Below are 21,225 nucleotides of genomic sequence, written 5' to 3'. Positions count from 1 at the left end.
ACACACACACAGCACACATGCAGTCAGCTACGGTTTGCTTTCACTCATGCCTTTTCTTGACATTCGGATGAAGCAAACATTCATGCTTCACAGAGAAAACAAAAGGCTAAATGACCTTTTGCACTGTGGCAGCAGATCAGATCAAACTCTGTCGTCGCTGTAACAAACTGCACCAGCAAACAGGAACCAGGAAGCTGCACAGACCGGCTGCTTACACAAGGAGTATTTTTCCAACCCACAAACACACAGGTGAACACAGTCATGGCCAGTAATCACAAAGCTTTACAGAGTGAAGGCTCAAACACAGTGACACTAATGTGTTTTCTGTTTGTCAGGGGATTCAATAGATTTGTCTTTTCTGCTGTTTCTGTTGTTTACACGTTTTCATATTTTCCAAATGTTAAGTTATTTCTGGGTTGTTCTACATTTTTGAATCTTTGTTGCACAGAATACCTGCCATGTATGATGGTAAAGTTACTCCAACAAAGGACAGGTATGGTGGCAGTTCTTCTTTCAAGTTTTTACTTTCCTTTAAAACCACGATAAGGACCAAGAGACAACAGCCAATAAATACCATGTTTGGCAGCTTGAAAAAAACTGCCAGCATGCCTCTGTCTTTAATATATGTGTTGAATATCAGTGGATCTCCTGATTATTGTCACACAGTGTGTGTGCTCCTCTAGTGCCTTAAAGGTCCATATATTGTAAAGGTCTGTGTCCATGTGTAGTGTGATTATAGATCAGGTCTAGCTTCTATATTAATACTGTGAAAGTATCAAAGCCTCAGTCCACAGAGAAATGCACACAGCCTGTATTCAGAAACTGAGCCTTAAAACCAGCCGTCAGGACTTCTGCAACTTTGTGATGTCACAACAAAGCAGTCACCAAGCCCCGCCCACCTGGACCCACCATCCAAACCTTGCAGGATTTGGTTTCTCTGAGTGTTTTTACCTGAAATCTGCTGCATCTTTATTTGTTCACTCAGTTCACTCACCGACCTGTTACTAGAGCTCCAGAGAGAAGCCTGAGAGAGGAGATGTAAAACTACACTCAGATGGTTTTTGGTGCTTAAAACTAAAATATATCTTTTTATGGATCAACACTTAAAATAAGTGTAAAATATGGACCTTTAAACACGGTTGAGTAATTTCTGTCATTTTCATAAATACAAAGTACATGTTTTATATCGATCTACTTTTATGCCCCACTATGAATGAAACACAGTGAAAAGTTCAAAGTAAAAGTAGAATAATGTGCTGATTTTGTGCTCTTGAATTACAGTTTTCCTATTGGTATTTTTTTCCCTCATTATCACAATAATGATTTGTCTGTGTGGAAATCATGTCACTGCTCCACTTTATTTCAGGTCACGTTCAGTCATTAGAAACAAGTTTAAAAATGTGTCTGATGCTTCCGGAGAATTTCGGGCCTCGTGGGCAGAAATTTTCCAGCAGGACAAACAGATTGGTTGTTTTAATCAGGCTACAGTCGCTCCAGTGTTAGACTGCACACTGGTGCAAAGAGTCATGAAAGTAGACTTGACACCCCGGTGTGCCGCAGCCTCTGTAAAGCTTTGTGAATATACACCAGCAGCCAAACAGGATATGTCATGATACATCACATGACCACAAACAAACCCACTGTTATTCAACACTACAGAGGAGGACAGGGCAGAAAAATGGAGGTGAAAAGAAGAGGAATAAGCATGCAAGGTGACCATGACTCATCCGGAGTGAAACAACATGCATGTACAAAGAAGAGGACGGGAGGAGGGGAAGGGCGCAGGGTGTCGGCATGCGAGAGAAGTGGGTAGGCGTGCAGAAGGGAATGGGGGGTGTCACCTTGGTCAGCAGGTGGGTAGGTTTTCCTGCTATGTTTCTCAGAATCAGAGAGGTTTCCCTGTCCAGATAGGAGTGCTTTAAAGAGAGAGAGAGAGAGAGAGAGAGAGAGAGAGACAGAGAGTCCCGATGAATTAATCTGCTGTTTGATTGGTTGGATGTGGCAGTTTAGCAGAAAGCTGTGCGGTGAAGCAGAGATCAGCAGCGGGAAAACATCAGCATCGTCGGTGAAGTAGTCAGAGACAGAAACCTGCGAAGAGCTGTACACATCATAAAAACAGGTTACAGTGATGATACAGGTACGCTGGGAAGAAGGAAATGTTAAGACACATTAACCAACGGTCAGATAAAGCTTAGAGTTTGTTTTCACCCAGACTAGATCAATACCATCAGGAAGGATCCTGTAACACACCAGTCTGTGATGTGCAACACACTCAAACTGATATTGTGCGATGCAGTGCTTTCATTTTATCCTTGTAGTTTTCTTCAACCTGCGCAGTCTACTGAATATGATTTAAAAATTCCTAAAGAAGAAAAGTTACGTTTTCTCCGCCCCCAAAAGTGGTTTCTCACCAGGAGCAGGTGGTGGTGATTGTCGCTTGATGACAGCTTCAGCCATTGTTGCGTTTACAAGACAAGAGGTTATAAAATACGTCCTCTGAGCAGCACTACGTCTTCAGGACAGACTGGAGGCTACAGTGAGTCACTGTCAGAAAGACCAGACAGGCCGGGGCTAGCTGGTTAGCATGCTAACTTCAGTAGAAGAAAAGACGTGATAGAGACGAAAGTTAACACTGTTGTTTCTCTCCACTGAAGTTTTAATGCTGAACTCACAACGTTTCTTTTAGACCGGTGAGTAAACAGCCGTTAATGCTAACGCTAGCAATGTAGCTATAGCTTTATTTACAGTCTATGGGTGAAGCTAGCTGTTAGCTGTTAATGAGTTTTATCGACGGTTTATCTGCCGGTCAAAGGTTGTGACAAACTGTATTGATATCGACTCACTCAGTCTCAGTTCTGCTGTGTAGCTGATAAAATCCACCCTGATAAAAACCATATTAGGTTTCCCAGTAACGTCTGGAGTCTCATTACGCTTCAGATAACAAACTACAGTGGACTACTGGAGTCCTGTTAACATTTCTTTGGGAGATAAAGGTTAAATAATTCAAGTAGAAACAAGTTTACAGTCACTACTGCTTCAGGCTTTACTGGAGGGAGAGTGGAGAGAGGAAAAAAAAAAAAAACAGGGCAGACACACAGACAGGATTTTAACTCCAGGCCAACGGGGTCCCAGACAGACTTTTATTAATTATTTATCTGCTCAATTATTCACCATATTACTCTTATTTACTGACATTGTGGACTCCACCAAGAGACACGATCTTAATCAGTGGCTCAGTGAGATTTATATAATCCCACATACATGAGAGTCACCAGTTCATCCTGTAGCAGGTTTCCCAGTCAGTCCAGTCTGGAGCCACAGCAGATTTGATCCTTTTTATAAGAGGATCCAGTCCCAGTTTGCTTTTCTGATCTGATTGTGATACGCCAGGATATTTCCCAAGATTTTTGTATTGGAATAAAAATATCCATCTCCTCAAATGATATAAATTAATTGTTTTAATTTAATGTTATCAGAGAGACACTTTGGAAATCTCGACAACAATAAAGAAATCTACACTTTATTTTGCGACACTCACACACCATCTGCTCTCATCTTTAATAAACTGTGCGTGTGCTTCAATCACTAGAAACCATTTTATAGAAAGCATTAGTTCTCTCATGATAACCACAGATTAAAAATATTATTTAGGTCATACACACGGACATGTACTAATGCAAACACACACACACGATTACAGTCAGCTTCTCCCTTTGGCCAAGATCTGACCAACCACATCCAAGTGTGTGTGTGTTGATGCCCTCTAGGTTACAGTAATCAAGAAGACAAGAGCCCCTATATGCTACTGTCCATAGGAAGACTAGTCATATGTATCTTTATCCGTGACACAGCGACCCTCTGATTAAAGAGCTTATATCTGAAAACCAACACTCCCTTCATCCTTAACTCCTCCTGGGACGTCCAGCTGAGCCCTACAACAATTCAGTGGAGATTTAGTGAGTCCTAAAACTTTGTTATTTTTTACTGCCCTTAATAGAGTGAGCGTGTAAAGGAGGGATTCAAAGTGCAGCAGTCCCAGTTTCTAATGAGCTGGACTCGTGGGAGCAGCACTCTCTCCTCTAATCCGTCTCTTTTTGTTTTTCTCTCTCCGTCTCTTCGTCTCTTACTTTTCTTTTTAGATGCGTCACTCTTCGCTTCTCTCTCTGAATTCGCCTTTTACTTTCCATCATTGTCTTCCCCTAATTCCTTTATCATCTTCAGCCATTTGCTGAATCACTCTGGCTTCTCATCTCATTATTCTAATTTTATTCTTTCCTTCACCCCCCCCCTCTCCAGTTCTCTCCATCTTCCTCTCCATTGCTGCTGCTCTCTCAGATTTGCTGTGTGCACTGGATGAACTGGAGCAGTAACCCAGTTTCCCGCTCACTGAACAGGTTTTGTCTTTGCAGTGCAGCTTTTTGGCTTGAGCAAGGCACTAACAACAACAAGGTTTGGGGTTAAATTCCCTCAGCAGCCACCAGGGTCAGAAACATTTGGGATTGAGGAACAAATGCTTAAAAAAAAACCTTGTGAAATGGAAAATTCATGGTAAAAAACCAACCGTTATAATCGTTCTGAGTTCTTTTTTGGCGTTATATTTGTTCACATCTGACTACGTAGGTGATTCAGGGAAGATTATGACCGTGGCTTTTCTTTCTCAGTCTAATCTTGGACAGAAAAACTGAGCAGGGTTGGCGATAAAAGAAGCGAGGACGCAGCCCGAAGCAGCAGGAGCGGTCAGCACCACACAGCCAGCAGTGGGAGAAAATACCAGCCAACACAAAACACTGCTGCAGCGAAACCTAGAACAACCTACACTGTAAAACAAACAAACAAAAAAAAAAAAAACTCAGGAGCGAGGAAAGGTGGACTGTTGGGAAACAACACAAGTGTTAGTAAAGTCGAGGAAAAACAGACTTGAAGCCAAAAGAAAAGACGATATCTCTCTTTAGAAATGCAATCGTCTGATTAAACAGGAGATATTTTACAATACTGGAGTTGTGAATCTGTAAATTATGTTTTCCCCTCATTCCTGCTGAACGACCTGCTTTTATTTCATGTGTTGATATCAACTGAAATGCAGATTGGTTTGAAAATGACAGCACTGCATCACTTGGATTGTGATGGATTTCTGCAAAAACAAAAACATCCATCCATCTAAAAACTGTTCAAAACAGAACAACAAGACATGTACAGTAATGTAAAGCACGTGGTCTTTTACATTCCTCCCATTAGAGTCTCAAACGTTAATGTAGGCTGATAAATTTCCCTGTATTTGAAATGCTATTATCGTCTGACGCACATTATCTCTCCCTAATCTGCTTGAAACGATCGCAGACTCAGCGTAATCCCAGCCGGTGGACAGACAGGTGTTAGAGAGGTGGATCCAGTCAAAACACCATCCTGCTGCTAAAAGCCTGGAAATGTAATTAGCAGTGACGTATCTTGTTGTGATGGAGGCCTCGGTTCATTTCCGTGTAACGGAGACGCGGTGTTGAAGCATCTGCCGAGGTAACGACTTAATGTTGATGTATCTGAATGAGGCATCCACCATTAGTGCGTTTGCTAATTGCAGCAGCATGATAGTGAGCTGCAGCTAACAGCGTTAGTTCTGGTTTCTTTGAAACCCCTGTGTGTTTGAGTCGATGCTACACTCCAGTTCCCAGTTTATTAGGAACACCTAGCTAAAGCTAATCCAACTGTCCTGCAGTAAATCCTCCCTGTACGAAGGCTTCAATGTTCAGCTTTTATTGACACTGTTTCCTCGAGGTGTTGTGATCATTTTGCAGGATGTGGCGTGTGTCGCTGTTGAATTGTATTGTATCATACAGAGAGATGTTTCTGTTATTTAGTCTACCCTCAATGATAGAAACAGGGCCGGACAAACACTTCTCAATATAATACAATACAGTTCAACAGCACCACAGACTGCAGCCTCCAAAATGGCCGTAAAGTTGAATCAATAGTTCAGTGAATCAGTTTCAACACAAACCGAACATTATAACCTTCATGCAGGAGGATTTACTGCAGGACTGTTTCATTAGGCCGCATTAGTTATAGCTGGGTGTTGCTAATAAAGTCAAAGTAGAGGACACATACAGAGAGTGAGGAAACGTGTGTGTGTTCACGGGTTTCCTCAGATACAGAAACAGATTTGTGTCTGATTCTGATTGTTGTAGATGTTTTCTTCAGTTGACGTTCACTCTGGTGCCGGTCTTACAAAGAGCTCTGGATGTGGATGATGATGAATTTGTTGCATCTTCACCTTGGAGATCAATTAATAAACAGTAAAGTTCCTCAAATCTACTGCAACTCTGAACTATGTCTTTAACCGAATCACACACATTTAGGCTAATTTACCTGATCACCTGTAATATTTTTTCTCTACCATTCACTGAGCCTCCCCTGAAACGGTCTGGAGCCCCTCCCCGAAGAGGTGCGCCTCAAGGTGAAACATACGAATCCTTCACTCATTCTTCCTGTTCACGTACCTCTGTGATGTGATGACCTTGACTGGCGCCCTCAGCTTGACCTGTGGACTGCTGACCGTCCGACTCATTGGAGCGGAGGACGCTGTCCAACGAATCCATGGAGGAAGCAGAGTTAACAGAAACCCCGGACGCCGAGGTGACGGAGGAGCGCGAGGAGTGGACGATTGAACGCACCTGAAAGAGAGAGAGAGAGAGAGAGAGAGAGAGAGAGAGAGGAGACGTTGCATGTCAGAAAACAGAGCAGGGCTAAAAGTCAGGTGGAGACTTTACAGCTCCAAATACTAGAGCTCCCAATTCAATGATGTACAGTTGATAAGTTAAAACCTCCGTTTACCTCGTGGTCGCTGACCGTGCCAACCGATCCCGTGCGTCGATGCTGGCGCTGGGATGATGCGGGCCGCCGCATCGTGGCTGATGTATAGGTGGAGGCGGAGCTGAGGGAGTGGGAGGAGGTCTGACGAGCAGCTTCGTCCATGCTGAGAGACGCCTGAAGAAGAAGAAGAACAAGAGGGAAGAAATGACATAAGATGGGGCGGGATCAAACTTTATTTTTTACTCTTTACCACGTACGTTGACCGCAGTATGAATATGCATCAAATAATAAATCTCTGAGGGAAATGTAAGACTCTAGTTTGAGGGCAGTTTGCAGGTCAGTCCATTTAAATAGTGTAAAGTACCTGAATGTTAGTGCGAATATGAGGGACACCGAGGGTAAATTTCCACGTGGTGGTGAATCACAGTGAACCCTGAAAGAGTCGGTGTATGTACGTGTTTCACTGCGCATCGTTTTCTCCACTAAAGTACTGGTTTCCAACCTTTTACAACTGGAAAAAAATACAGTATCTAAAAAGGTTCAGTTTGGAGGAAATCTACTGCTCAACCACAGAAACAAGTTTCCGTCTTTGCCTCCAGTTCACTCTGACCTATTTCTGTTGGTTTGCTGCATCGAGAAAACCCACCGTGTCTGCGTTCCTTTCATTCTTGAATTTCCCCAGACTTCTGTGACCCTGATGAGGCAACTGTTTGGGTAAACAGTTTTATTCAAAGTTTAGAATTCGACTTCTTGTTGTGAAACACCCATCGGGCCAATCCCCGCAGTTTTACAGACATCGTGGCTCTATTTTTGGTTTATGTTATAATAAATGTGTTTTTGGTGAATATGAGTTGATTGAATGAACAAATTTCTTGATATTTACTCTTTGTAATGATACAGTGCATGAGAATAAACACACCTTCTCCAGCTGGGCGGTGATGTCGTCCAGACTGAAGTTAGAAGCCAGCGCCGGTCTCCCATGATGCCCGGTGGGAGCTCTGATCGTGCCGGCCGGCGACGCCCTGGTGCTGCTGCTGCTGCTGCTCGCCCCGCTGCTGCCGCCCCCACCGCTAACACTGCTACTGCTGCCACCACCTCCGGCGCTGCTGCTCCCTGCTGGCTGCTGCCTGCCACTGCGCCCTGCTGGAGGCTTCTGACGGACCTGCAGACGAAGAGACTCAGTATTCAAACCTTAAAATGACTAGATTTTAATAAACACGACAACCACAGGTATGTGGGCGTGTGTGTACCTTGGTGTCGGTCAGCCCCAGGCGAGCCATGCTGCCGGCGCTGTTGGGTTTTGTGTTGATGGTGCTGAGTTCCTGTTCGATGGAGCAGAGATCAGCCATGAGAGCGTCCAGATCCACGTTCTCGCCCTGATTCAACGCCTCTGCAGACAGACGGATGTCAGGATATGAGACAAACTGATCAAATCACAATGGAATTAAAGAGTGTGTGTTGTGGATATATATATGTGTGTGTGTGTCTGACCATTGATGTTGTAGATGGAGAATCTGTAGGTTAAGTTGGCCATGTTGGTCTCCTGTCTGAGGGGAGCTTTCTGCTGAGGAGGCCGCTCCGGGCGGCCGTCATCCAGACTCTGGACGGACGGAGAGAAAAAGAAAAAGAAGGTATCAGTTTGTGTGTGAATATATGAATGAAAAGCATTTTTTTTACTCTTTACTACAGTTTAGCTCAGTCTGACAAGCTGAGTCTCATACTGTACCTTTAAATTTAGGTAACAAAGTAAGGTGTACCACTAACTAAAACTTCCATTGCCAATCAATCTGTTTATTCATTTTACAATCAAGCAAACAGTTAGTTTATTAAATGGTGAAAAATGGCACAAAAAAAAAAGTCAGTCACATTCTAAAGTCTAAAACCTAATTACATCAAATTGGCAAATATCTGAAACAGACAAAACTAGCTGTAACCACATAATGTTCAGCACTTTTGCTAATCATTTCAGAACTAAACAATATGTCCACTCATGGTGCAAACCTTAAAGCTCCATATTTTCTTCTTCTGTGTTTTATTTGAAGTGTTAATTCCTATTTGAAGTCCTGACGGCTGGTTTTAAGGCTCAGTTTCTGAATACAGGCTGTGTGCATTTCTCTGTGGACTGAGGCTTTGATACTTTCACAGTATTAATATAGAAGCTAGAGCTGATATATAATCACACTACACATGGACACAGACCTTTACACTGGAGGAGCTCTAAAAATTTTAACCATACTAATGATAAAAAGCTAAAATAAGTTTTCATAACAATATATAACAATATATAACTATATGTAGGATCTATTTCTGTTTTTGTGCATTAGCTTGGGACATCCGTGTGTGTGTGTGTGTGTGTGTGTGTGTCTGTGTACCTGTGTGAGTTTGTCCAGCTCTCCCAGCCATGCTCCAAACATCTTATCCAGGTCCTGGTCCTCCTTATCGCTGTCCTCCTCTTCCTCCTCCTCTTCCTCCCTGACCTCCACCTCCTCGTCTGACACATGGTCCATCTGAGGAGAAGAGGAAGCAAGAAAAGGGAAGAAGAGAAAAGAGGAGAAGAAAAAGAAAGAGAAGGAGAAGGAGACATTGGTTAATTCTCCTGCAGCTGCAAGACAGAGTTTGATCTCTTAGCTCCATCTAGTGGCCAACAGGCTGTACTACACGTCATATTACATTCTGATTTCGTGCATTTCTCTCTAAGTAAACAGCAGCGGAAGCATCAACTCTTAGATCACTATTATTGCAAGCAACCAAAATAAGCAGGTCAAGGGTCACAAACAAACTGTGGGACAAAATAATCCCAAAAACATTTGACCACAGGTTTTGGAAATCCACATAAAAAGGATTCTTGAACCCTTTCTAAAGCTTCTTGGCACTTAGATGAAGACAAATTTAAAAAGCTGTAATAAAAATAAAAAAAAAATCAAAGATGACAATTAAAAGCCTGTTTGTGACAGAACACAGCTGGTGAAAATATAAATGAACTGAATCAGAAAACAACTTGAGCAAATGAACATTTAAAGAGACAAAGTCCAGCTGTATTCAATAAAACAAACAGGATACAGATTCCTCAAAATATGCCATGCCCTCCTGTTAAAACATGCAACATGTCTTAATGAAGGCGTCTGAAGTGCTTTTTAGAAGCTTTTCAGAAGAGACAGGGACACGAATAAGAGCTGAGCAGAGACATTTTTGTCTCCCATGTCAAAGAAGTTTGGTCAAATGTTCTGTCAGTCTGTCCTGCCATGAAACGCTTTGTTCCACAGTAAAAACAAAAAAATTGAAAACTGCTCCTCAAATACCAGAGTTTAATGTTATCAATATTCATAATCCACTAGTTAATGCTTACAAATTATCTTCCGTGACACTGACCTTTCCTCTACTACTAGCATGTTACGCGCTAATCTTAAAGGTCCCATATTTTCTTCTTCTGTGTTTTATTCTGAGTGTTGAGCCATAAGAAGATATATTTGTGGTTTTAAGAACCAAAAACCATCTCAGTGTAGTTTTACATCTCCTCTCTCAGGCTTCTCTCTGGAGCTCTAGTAACAACAGGTCGGTGAGCCAATCAGAAGAGAGGAGGCTCTGAGACTCTCTTCTGAGTGATCCAATAAAAATATATCAGATTTCAGGTAAAAACACTCAGAGAAACCAAATCCTGCAAGGTTTGGATGGTGGGTCCAGGTGGGCGGGGCTTGGTGACTGCTTTGTTGTGACATCACAAAGTTCCAGAAGTCCTGACGGCTGGTTTTAAGGCTCAGTTTCTGAATACAGGCTGTGTGCATTTCTCTGTGGACTGAGGCTTTGATACTTTCACAGTATTAATATAGAAGCTAGACCTGATCTATAATCACACTACACATGGACACAGACCTTTAGACTATGAGACCTTTAACAACAAATACCAAAATCAAAATATGACATTTTTACAGCAACTTATTGCCCCCAGGTGATAAACTTCTATGTCCACTACGGCCATTAACACTGCAGCCACTAGACTGTCTTCTTCTTTGACCTTTTGTCTTGTCTCCTTCTGCATTAAAGACATGTCAGCTTTGTACTGAACAAAAATAATCTTGAACATATTTACAATAAAACATGACAGTCCTGATGTTAACAGGGTTAAGAAGAAATGAATTTGACATCTCAACCCTTCTCTCTTCCTGTTTACAGGAAGACAAAGTGGTCTGTTCCACAGTCTAAAAATAATAATAATAATAATAATCATAAACTTGATTTATAACAAACAAATACATGAAGAATGCCAGGGAGAAATCAGGGGAGAGGTTATGAGAGATTAAGGCAGCGTGTGTGGGTATTAACCACCCTGAGAACACGTCAACACACTTTTGGAGGGAGTGTTATTGTGATTAATGACGCAAATAACTATTCTGCGGAAACACACACACACACACACACACACACACACACACACACACACACACACACACACACACACACACACACACACACACACACACACACACGAAGACACAGAGCAGCTGCTGGATTCTTCTCTGTGTTGACAACCAGTCTTGTTAACGTTTTTCACCCTATACATGATGAAATATGATTTCAAGTGATTTATTTACTTGATAAAACTAAATGATCTATTGTGTATTAAAGCGAGACCATGTAACTTTTAAGAAAGGACAGGTAAATTCTTCCTCGTAAAAACAAAAGTTAGATTTCCGAGATATAAAAATAATGTACCAAACCCACTTGCTCTTCCTACTCTTTCTGAAATGGCCAGATGTTCCAGCTGAGAGATTGCAGCTGTGTCTTCTTTCAGGACCACGTCCGTCAAAGGTTGCATTTGAAGACAGATTACATCACAGCAGTGCGACAAGACTGTCCTACTGGGAGGGCTCCATCAAACGCTGCCGAAAAAATGCATCCCTCTTTTCCCAGGCAGCCCAATCTATCCCAAGATTCACTGCACACACCGGTCATGACCTTTGGGTTAACGACCGAAGGAATGAAATCACAAATACAAGCGACCGAAATGAGTTTCCTCCATAAGCTGGTTGAGTTAACCCTTTGAGACGGGGGACAGCTGCTGCGGAGCCAGTTGAGGTGGTTCGAGCACCTGATCAGGATTCCTCCTGGATGCTTCCCATTGGAGGTTTTCCAGGTATGTCCACCTGGGAGGAGGAGACCCAGAGGAGACCCAGAATACATTTTTGATATAATAGATCTCAGCTGGCCTGCGAACGCTTCAGGAGCCGGAGAATGTTCCTGAACTGGTGTCTAGTCTACCTCGCTTTACCTGCTGACACCTCCACCCACCTGCTCCATGGATCCTCCTGGCTCCTTCTCAACTCCCTCTCATCCTCTCTAGTTCCTCATCTTCTATTCTACCTTCCCTCTCCTGTCCTCCACATCTCCACCCAGGCGACCCCAGAGTATCGCCCAGGGCACGGTTTGTTATTCCTGGGTAGCCGCTATGTTGTCGCCCCCCGTGTCCCTCTCTGGGCAGAGACAGTTAGCCAACACACACACACACACACACACACACACACAAGATTAGAGAGCAGAAAGTCACACACCCAAATACAAACACTTTGAAAAACACACCACACACACACACACACACACACACACACACACACACACACACACACACACACACACTGAGGAGCGGTGCTACAATTAGATCCCTGTGGTTAAGAAGGTCTGTCATTTAGACTGGAGGATAGGGCAAGTGTGTGTGTGTGTGTGTGTGTGTGTGTGTGGTTTGGGGACCGCTGAGGGACTAGAGGAGCGTTGTGAAAACTCTCACAGCTGCGCTCTCGTACAACAATCTGCTGTTTCCACGCGGCGAAGGTTAGACGCCGGCCAACAAATGAACCGTTTTTCTTCGCAGGCCCAGGCTCCTACAGCAATTTAAATGAGAAGAAGATTCACTTCCTGTTGTAACTGAACTGAGCTCAGTCCTTGGACGAGGCTTCATCTCAGAGAACACATGGGTGCTTCACCCTTAAAAAACTAGACCGTGCATATCTGCCTCCGACCACAGAAACTGATCAAATCTTTTTTTCACTTTTCAGGAAAGGAAACTGTCATGTTGAACATTTTCCAAAACATATGACAAACATATAAGTTCATATAATATTAATGGCTCCATATGATGCAGTGGAAAGCAGGGACTTGATGTCAGGCTGGTGTCTGACATCAAGTCTAACTCCCATGAAATCAAACCCAGAGAGAAAAACCAAATAAGGATGAAGCAAAAAAAAAAAAGGATCACATGAATTTCATCATCTCCATTATACTGGTGCTGCAGATTGTCAGAGTGCCATTGAACGCAGCACCAGAAAGAGTCTTCTCTGTCAAACAGAGCGCTGAGACAGCAGGTCATAGTGACGGGCTGTTAGTGCTGTGCGTGTGTGTATCCAAAGTAAACAGTAATTACTTTGCTGCTGCAGCCACACTCCTCCTGTCTGTCAGACTGAAACCATGCAATCATACTCCCATCCTTCATTCCTCCCGCTTCTCCCTTAATGCCCCCCCCTCGTCTATTACTGTTTTTTCCACCTCTTTCTCTCGGCTGCCCTTCCTCCTTTCCTTCATTTAATTCCTCCATTCCTTGCTCCCTTCACTCCTACTCCCTCCTCTCCTTCACTTCATCGCTCCTCTATTTTAATCAACAGGAGTGAGTCAATAAAAAAAAACAGAATTTATTACTGCACTTTCTTGATTTCCTGCAGCAGCGACGGAGCCTTCACAGACACGCTTCCACAGTCATGTAGAAATGAAATGACGCAACCACCTGTTAAACACAGAGAGGTTTCACAGACAGGAAGTAGCCTAAACCTCCAAACCCTGACCTCTGACCCCTCACAAGGAGTTAAATATGGAGGTTAAGGCAGCTGCTGTTTGGCAGAGAGGCGTCAGGACTGAATGATCCATGTACAGAGAAACACCCAGGGTCCCTGTGTCAACCTGGGACATAAAACTCTAAGAGAAGAGGAGACAAGTGGAGAGGAGAGGAGGAGAGGATAATAGAAAGGAGGAGACCAAAAAGTGGACAAGGGGAAATATGTGGAAAGGAGACAACCAGCAGAGAGAAGACAAACGAAGAGCAAACAAGCCGAGAGGGGAGGAGACAAGAGGGGCAGTTAACGAAGACAAGAAGAGAGGAAACAAGGCCAGAGGAAAAGAGACAAAAAAAGGTTCCAAGAGGAGGCGTGAGGAAAGGAGAGAGAGGAGAGAAGAGAAGGAGAGAGTAAACACGTTGAGAGGAAAGGAGACGAGAGAAGAGGTGACACAGAGGAAAGGAGACGAAATGGGATTAAAGAAAATAAGAGAGGAAAGAAAACAACAGGAGAGGAGTTCAGAAAAACAGATTTAAAAGAAAGCTGCACTGTTCTCAGCTCTTCCTCCTCCCTCTCGACTCCATCAACATCTGTTGCTTCAGTGCCCTTGAGCAACACACTGCATCTGTACTGGGCAGCTCCCAGTTTCCCACAGCGCAACATGGAGCCTGAACTGGTCTGCTGCTGCAACGTCAACAACAACACAAAACGCTTTAAAGTCCCTCCGAGTGCGTTCAGCGCGGCCTGTTCCCACGGCTCTATATCAGGACATACACACACACACACACACACACACACACACACACACACACACACACACACACACACACACACACACACACACACACACACACACAGTATTTTTAGGCCTGTTGGGTTTTTGTAAAGCGCAGCTATAAATCAGACCCACAGAAAAAAGAAGCAGAGTGAATCCAGACTGTAAATCGAGATGTTTCACTCACACACACACACACACACACACACACACACACACACACACACACACACTAAAGGACTGACCATACAAAGACTTTGCCAAACTAAAATGAGAAATAAAATATTTGCCTCTAATTGCTCCGTTCACCATCACCGTATTGTTTGTCTGAACAATAGCATCAAAAGCTCAGTTGTGTCTCATAACCAGACCTAAATGTGTGTTTTGTTATTTTGTTTCCTCTATTTTTATAAACCTATTTTTTTGTGGGTCTCTTTTTGCATCAGTTCTCTTGCCAAACCTTCCCTCGCTCACAATGAATTAAATTACAGCCGACATCAGAGAGCAAACAAAGTCAATGGAATTAACGATTTTACTACGACGTGTTTTATCTCACAGCCTCCAAGTTCTAATGTCATCTTTCACGCTCAACTAGATGCTGCAAATAAACCACACACAGTGCCAGTTTGTGTGTCGGTGTCTCGCCAAAGAGGATTCACGCTGTGACATCAATTAGCTAGTGTGTGTGTGTGTGTGTGTGTGTGTGTGTGTGTGTGAGGCCTGAACTGCTGCCAAGTCAGACAGCGATTCTGCAGTGAAACTCTTTTATTCCCGCTGGTCTCCCTTTCGTACAGGAGAGGTGCATGATGGGAGTCTCTCTGCTCGGTTCACGTCCAGCTCTAGAAAAACACAGAGTGGACTTTCAGGATGTTCCGGGTCCGAACTGATGCAACACAAGAAACTCTTTAAAATCACAGGAAGGAACCGACGACCGTCAGAAGGTAAGCGTGTTACACCGCTGACCCAAATCCTCGTGACCCAAAACAAAGAGACAACGAGTAGCGCTGTGATGATAATGGCATCACCGCAATGCTGCGGTCATGTGATGCCGACCGCCGGGCTGAGCTGATTACCGTCACCACCGCAATTTTTGTCTCCCCTCTCATCCAAAGAACATGGGGTTGAGCCGATTATGTCGGCGATTAACCGACACCTGATGGAAACTGAATGCAGCTGATTGTACACAAACTGCTGATTATGAGCCGAAATACATTCATACATTCATTCATTCATTTATTCATTCATTAGCCATAAGGCTTATCTTATTCTTTATTCATGTGACTGTCGTTTTCCTGTTTCCATTGATGTAAACATTGTCCCTAGAATTAGGTGAAATAAATAATTTCACAGACACAGACCGTCACATACAAGAGTCAGATGTGACCGTGGTTCAGTTCATGCTAATGCATGTCATCCAGAGAGGCGGTCATGTGTCTGACGTACATGTGTGCAGCTGCTCACATACAATCCTCCAGCAGTAGAGGCGTGCAGAGACCCAGCAGGGGAGGGGGTGGGGGGGGTGGGGGGGCGTGCATCAGGATTACACTTGTTTCTGCAGATTTCTCTCTGTGATTGCTGCACAGCTATGTTCACTGACAGGTGCACAATTTTCAAGATAAGAATAAACAAAGCAACAAAAAAGAATTTGACTGTGAACCTGACTTTTACTTGCCCTTTTACAGATGCTGAATTTGTGAATCAGATAAGTTTCCAAGTTTTCAAGTTTTAAAACAACAGTTAGTGAATGTTAATGTAAAGTGAAACAACTTTTTCGGGTGAAATTCCCTCTTTTTTCCTCGGGACTGTGCTTCCTTCCTGAGCTGCAGCGGAGGGACAGCAACACAAAGAGGGAATTTCTCACTAAGAAACGCTGCAGCTTTGGAAAATGCTCTCTTGATTTGATTCACTCAGACTCCTGGAGCATTAGGAAACTTTCCTACTGGCCTGTACGAAGAGAAAAAAATCATTACAGCAAGAAAAAAAAAACCTCTTTCGTAGCACGTAAGGTCACCTGACTATCGTTTAAAGACGACTTCGAAAAACTGAACCCATTCTTGAACCCCAAAGGACGCATCTATAAATAATAATTCATCTAGACTAAAAGGTCAGTATTAATGTAAAATGTGCTGTTTTTATATTTTTTACTCAGACGCTGTCACTTATATTTGTCATATAAATACAATGTGAATTATTCTGAAGGTAATTAATGACTGAGTTTGTGTTTAGCTTGTATCGAGCAGGAAGAGGAATGGAGCGAGGCAGGGGAAGCAGAGGACGAGCGAGGAGCCGCCTGCTGATCCAGCAACAATGATATCACTTCCCCCGAGACCTGCAGGAGGGATTACATCATTTCCTCCCCCCTTCCTCGCCTCGTATCGACATCTGCCTCTGTCTCTCAATTCAAGGAAGGGAGATTAATACAGAGAACGAGTGGGAGGTGGAGGCAGAGTGTGTACTCTGTGGTGCTCTGCTCAGCTACATAATACTTCATATGACTGTTGTTCTGACTGAATGGTCGCGTTTCTACCTCTATTTTGTTCTTTTGTGCACAAGAGATCAAAGGTTGGGGCACTCACACGCACACACACGCACACACACACACACACACACACACACAGACACGTGCACACGTGTACTTTTATGAGAAAAGAGATGCACTCAGGAGTGTGTGTGCTAATGCATGTGATGTGGCCAAAATTATACCCCATTGTGTCCGAGTGTACTTGAGCCCCAAGGCTGGAGATCCCAGGGGTACTCAGCTGCCGCCATGTAATGTGATACTGACACACACACACACACGGTCACATGGTCACAGACACACACACACACACACGGTCACACACACACACACATGTAGTGGTGTGTTTCAGATTTAGGGACAGAACAAATGAGTTCTATTTTTGCTCCAAAAGAAACAAACAAGAGGCAGCAGGAAGTTGACTCCACTGTAACTGAATGGATTTACCATGGATGTATTCAAAGGGATGGAGACAGACTCACTCTTGCTGCCAATTTACCCCCTATGACCCGAAACATCACCCCCCATTCACAAGCAGGCTGGAAGCTGAGGTGCTGATGCGGTGGAGCAGAGCTGGACATCCAGGTCTACGTGATGGTTGGAGAGTGGAGGCACAGCTTCTATTCTCCGAGCCTTAACCACCACTTGGGGGGTAGAAATGCTAAATCTAGCCTGAATGTGGCCCCCAGGAGGAAGGAAAAGCTGTCAGCACCATCAAGGGTTTATCTCTCAGTTGGGAAAAAATATGTAGAGATTTATAGAGAAGTCCAGAAACACAAAAATTTAAAATGGAAATGGAATCGCTGTGATCGGCACATTTACTCTCAGTAGCTGAAGAAATCCACGTGAATCATTTGTGTAACTTTTACATGTGAATTTGCATCACTGACGAACGGCGAACTGCTCTGACAGTGCTGACCTTTGAGAGAGCAGAAAACGGAGGAAGCTACCGCAGCTAAGCTAGCTGTGCTGTACAAGCCACTTTTATTCACCCTCTGTCGAAGTATAAACTCAAGTCAATGGTACAAACACGTCTTTTGAAGGAACTGCTTGTACTTTTTACTGTATTGTAACGCAGCTAACAAACTTGCAGCTAGCAAACCGATGGCTAGCAAGCTACCTGGTTTGGCGTTAGCTTGTAACAGGTTTGCAAGCATGTTGGCGGTTAGCTCGACAGCTACAGCAGTTTACCTACAAGCCTCGCAGGAAGTCGCGGCATCACTATATTTCTAGCACACACCTATTTTGGTAGGACATGTGGATAAACTTGCTGTGCTGCTTCCTGGAGCAGTGCTAGAGGAAATGTAGAAAAGAATAAGGGACCAAAATACATTCAAAGCTTCGTCTAAGTTAAATTATTTTGGCATTAGATGAAAAATGCATCAAACTTCATGGTGGAAAGCAACGCCATTGTTAACTCTCGTCTCCATCAAATCTTTTCTTCTATGGAAGTTAGCATGCTAACCAGCTAGCCCCAGCCTGTCTCATCACTTTCCCATAGCAACTAACTGTAGTGTCAAATCTGTCCTGAAGACGTAGCGCTGCTCAGAGGACGTATTACAACCTCTTGTCTTGAAAACGCAACAATGGCCGAAGCTCTTGTCAAGCCACAATCACCACCACTTGTCTCCCTGCAAGAAACCACGCACAAATAGCCTCTTTAAGTTTTTGAGGTACTCTGGAAGACACCCACATCTCTGGAAACACTGTGCTACTATAACACGGCTAAAATGTGTATAGTTATTAAAAAAACACATATTTTAAGAAGAAATATATTGACATGTGCAGTGAGACCCTCAGCTCCAGTCACATTCAATTCTCCCATGATTAGACATCACTCTATATATTTTTCCTATACGTTGCCAAACCCCATACAGCTCCTTATAATAAACATCGAAACACGAGCCACTCCTTCACAACTGCCCACAACCACACACTGTGTGTATTTATAGTGTGTGTATTTATATGTATATACACACACACATCCCTTTGATATGAGCATCAGCACTGCACATGCAGCTGTGTGTGTGTGCTGAATGATAACAGGGCAGCGTCTCCCACACACACACACACACACACACACGTTAATGGTAAGATGTTCTTGGTTTCAGCAGAAAGCAAAGCAACTTTACTTTTAGGAAAAAAAAAGAATTTAAATTCCAACACGCCAAAGATATCGTGTCACTTTCCACTATTTATCCCAAGCCCCTGCAGGCTGTTACGTAAAATGACATGACTTCTGTCTTAAGTCTCCAGAAATTAGTTTGCGCTGGCCTCAGATTTATAACACTGGCACTCAGGAGTTGGCTCGGTGTCGGTGCCTCTCGCCACAGAGACATTAAGTTTTCCACAGAGCTCAACGGGGACGGAACACAAGCATAAAGAATACATAAGCCCATAAGAGGCTCCTAGTGATTAAACCGTCTGTGATATCTGATGAATGTGGAGGGCCTTGTGGGTAAACATGGCCGACTGTGGAGTCACTACAAGAACATTTATTTTGGAAACCTCTACGTACCTTTCTAACCGTCAGTGGAGCGCTGGCTCGATTTTTTTCTTACACAACTGGTTTGACATTTACGGACTGGAACAGAATAAGTGGCATACAGCATGTTAACAGAAAAATATAGTACGCAGTACTTTGGGGTATGCCTCAGCTATGAACACGGTGGGGATAATAACAAATCTTACACAATATGTCTGAGCCAGATGTCAGCTGTAACTTTTCCAGATGCCAAAGATCAGTTTAAATAACATTACAGCCAAGAACAGAAACAGGAAAAGGAGGTCTGCAAGTACAAGGAGCAGTAATAGTGGTGGTATTAGTCAAAGTAGCAGTCGTAACGACATAATAAATTCTGTTAAAGGCAGTTTGGCAGGTATGGTGGAAATATTACCAAATACACTATGTGGCCAAAAGTATGTGGACATGTGAGCATTATACCAATACTTCACTTCACTGTTGAACATCTATGAACAAATCAGTCTGTATTAATCTGCTGCTGTAACAGCCTCCACTCCTCTGGGAAGGTTTTCAATAACATTTCTGAACCTGGCTGCAGAGATTCGATCCCATTCAGCCGCTGAGCCATGGATGCTGGGCGATAAGACCTGTCCCTAAGGTGTCAGGTGGGGCTGACATCAGGGCTCTGTGCAGGCCAGTTGGCTTCTTCCACACCAAATTGGGTAATCCATCTCTTTATGGATCTGGCTTCATGCACTGGTGCACGGTCATGTTGAAAGAGGAAACGGCTGTCACCAAACTGCTGGAACAATAATTGTAGGCTGAATCACTGGAGCCCAAACAAACAAAAAAAAAAAAAATGAATACACTCAAATGAGATGGTTTTTTTTTTAGACGGTTCGACAAAGAAATATTTCGCAAAATTGAAAGGTAAACACAAGAATTTAAGTATTGGCGTCAGTTGTATCAGTTCCAACTGAGAGGCAGGAAATCCATTGTCACGTTTAAGTGGAACGATGTCACAAGAGGAGAAATCCAGTTTTATTCACATAACTTGTGGGTTTGTTCTACTTTGTGCAAAACTGCAAAGGAAACCCAGCTAGTATCATCGTAACCTATAACTTCCCTACAGACCTGATCAGTAAACTAAGTTGATAAAAGACGTATTTTGGCCTCCACACCAAAATTATTTGCCGATGTTGTATAAAAGAAGCTGGTCCGACTCTGCAACGACACACACCTTCAAGGGGAGTCGCCCGTTAGCTCGACACCCAAACAAAGCAGCAGAGGCACCAGGACCAAGTGGAGCAACATCCCACGTACAAGCGCACTCATCCACAGGACGGGATACCAGCCTGTTGGCATCGCTCGGCGAAAGGAGCCAAGCTGTGAAATTCCAAGTTGCACCACAATCTCAAAGACACAAGTGCGATCACATGACACTAAACGGGTAAACATACAATCTGCTGAAGGGTAAGACGTTCAAACCTGACTTTTTCTGTGAAAGTGCCCTCACAGCCCACATGAACACAGGACAGAACTTTCCACGTGTGACGGCGTGATATGAAATGATAAAGAGCGGGATAATGCTGTTTACCTTTGGTCTGCTGACACGGCTCAGTCCAGCTCCAACACAGCACAGAGTGGATGAAGTCAATCACCCTGCAGAGACACACACACACACACACACACACACACACACAGAGCACAGCATTTATTATTACACATGATCATATTTCCTCTAGACGGGTAGAAAAGCAGACACACGGTCTTCCTTCCTGCTGACAGCACTACATGAAAACCACACTAAGATTCTGACAGTTGGTGTTTTAAAGGCTGGAGTCTGAAT

The 21,225-nt window shown here is 43.5% G+C and overlaps 1 protein-coding gene across 1 annotated transcript in view; it reads right to left on the bottom strand.

Moving 5' to 3' along the window:
• LOC111218060 (ras-associated and pleckstrin homology domains-containing protein 1-like) overlaps window positions 1-12,168 on the bottom strand; it is a 40,528-nt gene extending 28,360 nt beyond the window's left edge. Inside the window, exons 1-7 of the mRNA XM_022740153.1 lie at window positions 12,091-12,168; window positions 9,177-9,311; window positions 8,296-8,404; window positions 8,055-8,194; window positions 7,724-7,966; window positions 6,826-6,978; window positions 6,492-6,665 (exon numbers count right to left, since the gene is read on the bottom strand). Coding sequence (XP_022595874.1) covers window positions 6,492-6,665; window positions 6,826-6,978; window positions 7,724-7,966; window positions 8,055-8,194; window positions 8,296-8,404; window positions 9,177-9,311; window positions 12,091-12,099 — 963 coding nt within the window. The 5' untranslated portion in view covers window positions 12,100-12,168. The remainder of the gene's footprint in view (window positions 1-6,491; window positions 6,666-6,825; window positions 6,979-7,723; window positions 7,967-8,054; window positions 8,195-8,295; window positions 8,405-9,176; window positions 9,312-12,090) is intronic.
• Between the last annotated feature and the right edge of the window lie 9,057 nt (window positions 12,169-21,225).

This window comes from Seriola dumerili, unplaced genomic scaffold, assembly GCF_002260705.1.
Source record: "Seriola dumerili isolate Sdu_G_001 unplaced genomic scaffold, Sdu_1.0 BDQW01000052.1, whole genome shotgun sequence".
Classification (NCBI taxonomy): Eukaryota; Metazoa; Chordata; class Actinopteri; order Carangiformes; family Carangidae; genus Seriola; species Seriola dumerili.
This window is presented reverse-complemented; position numbering and strand designations above follow the sequence as displayed.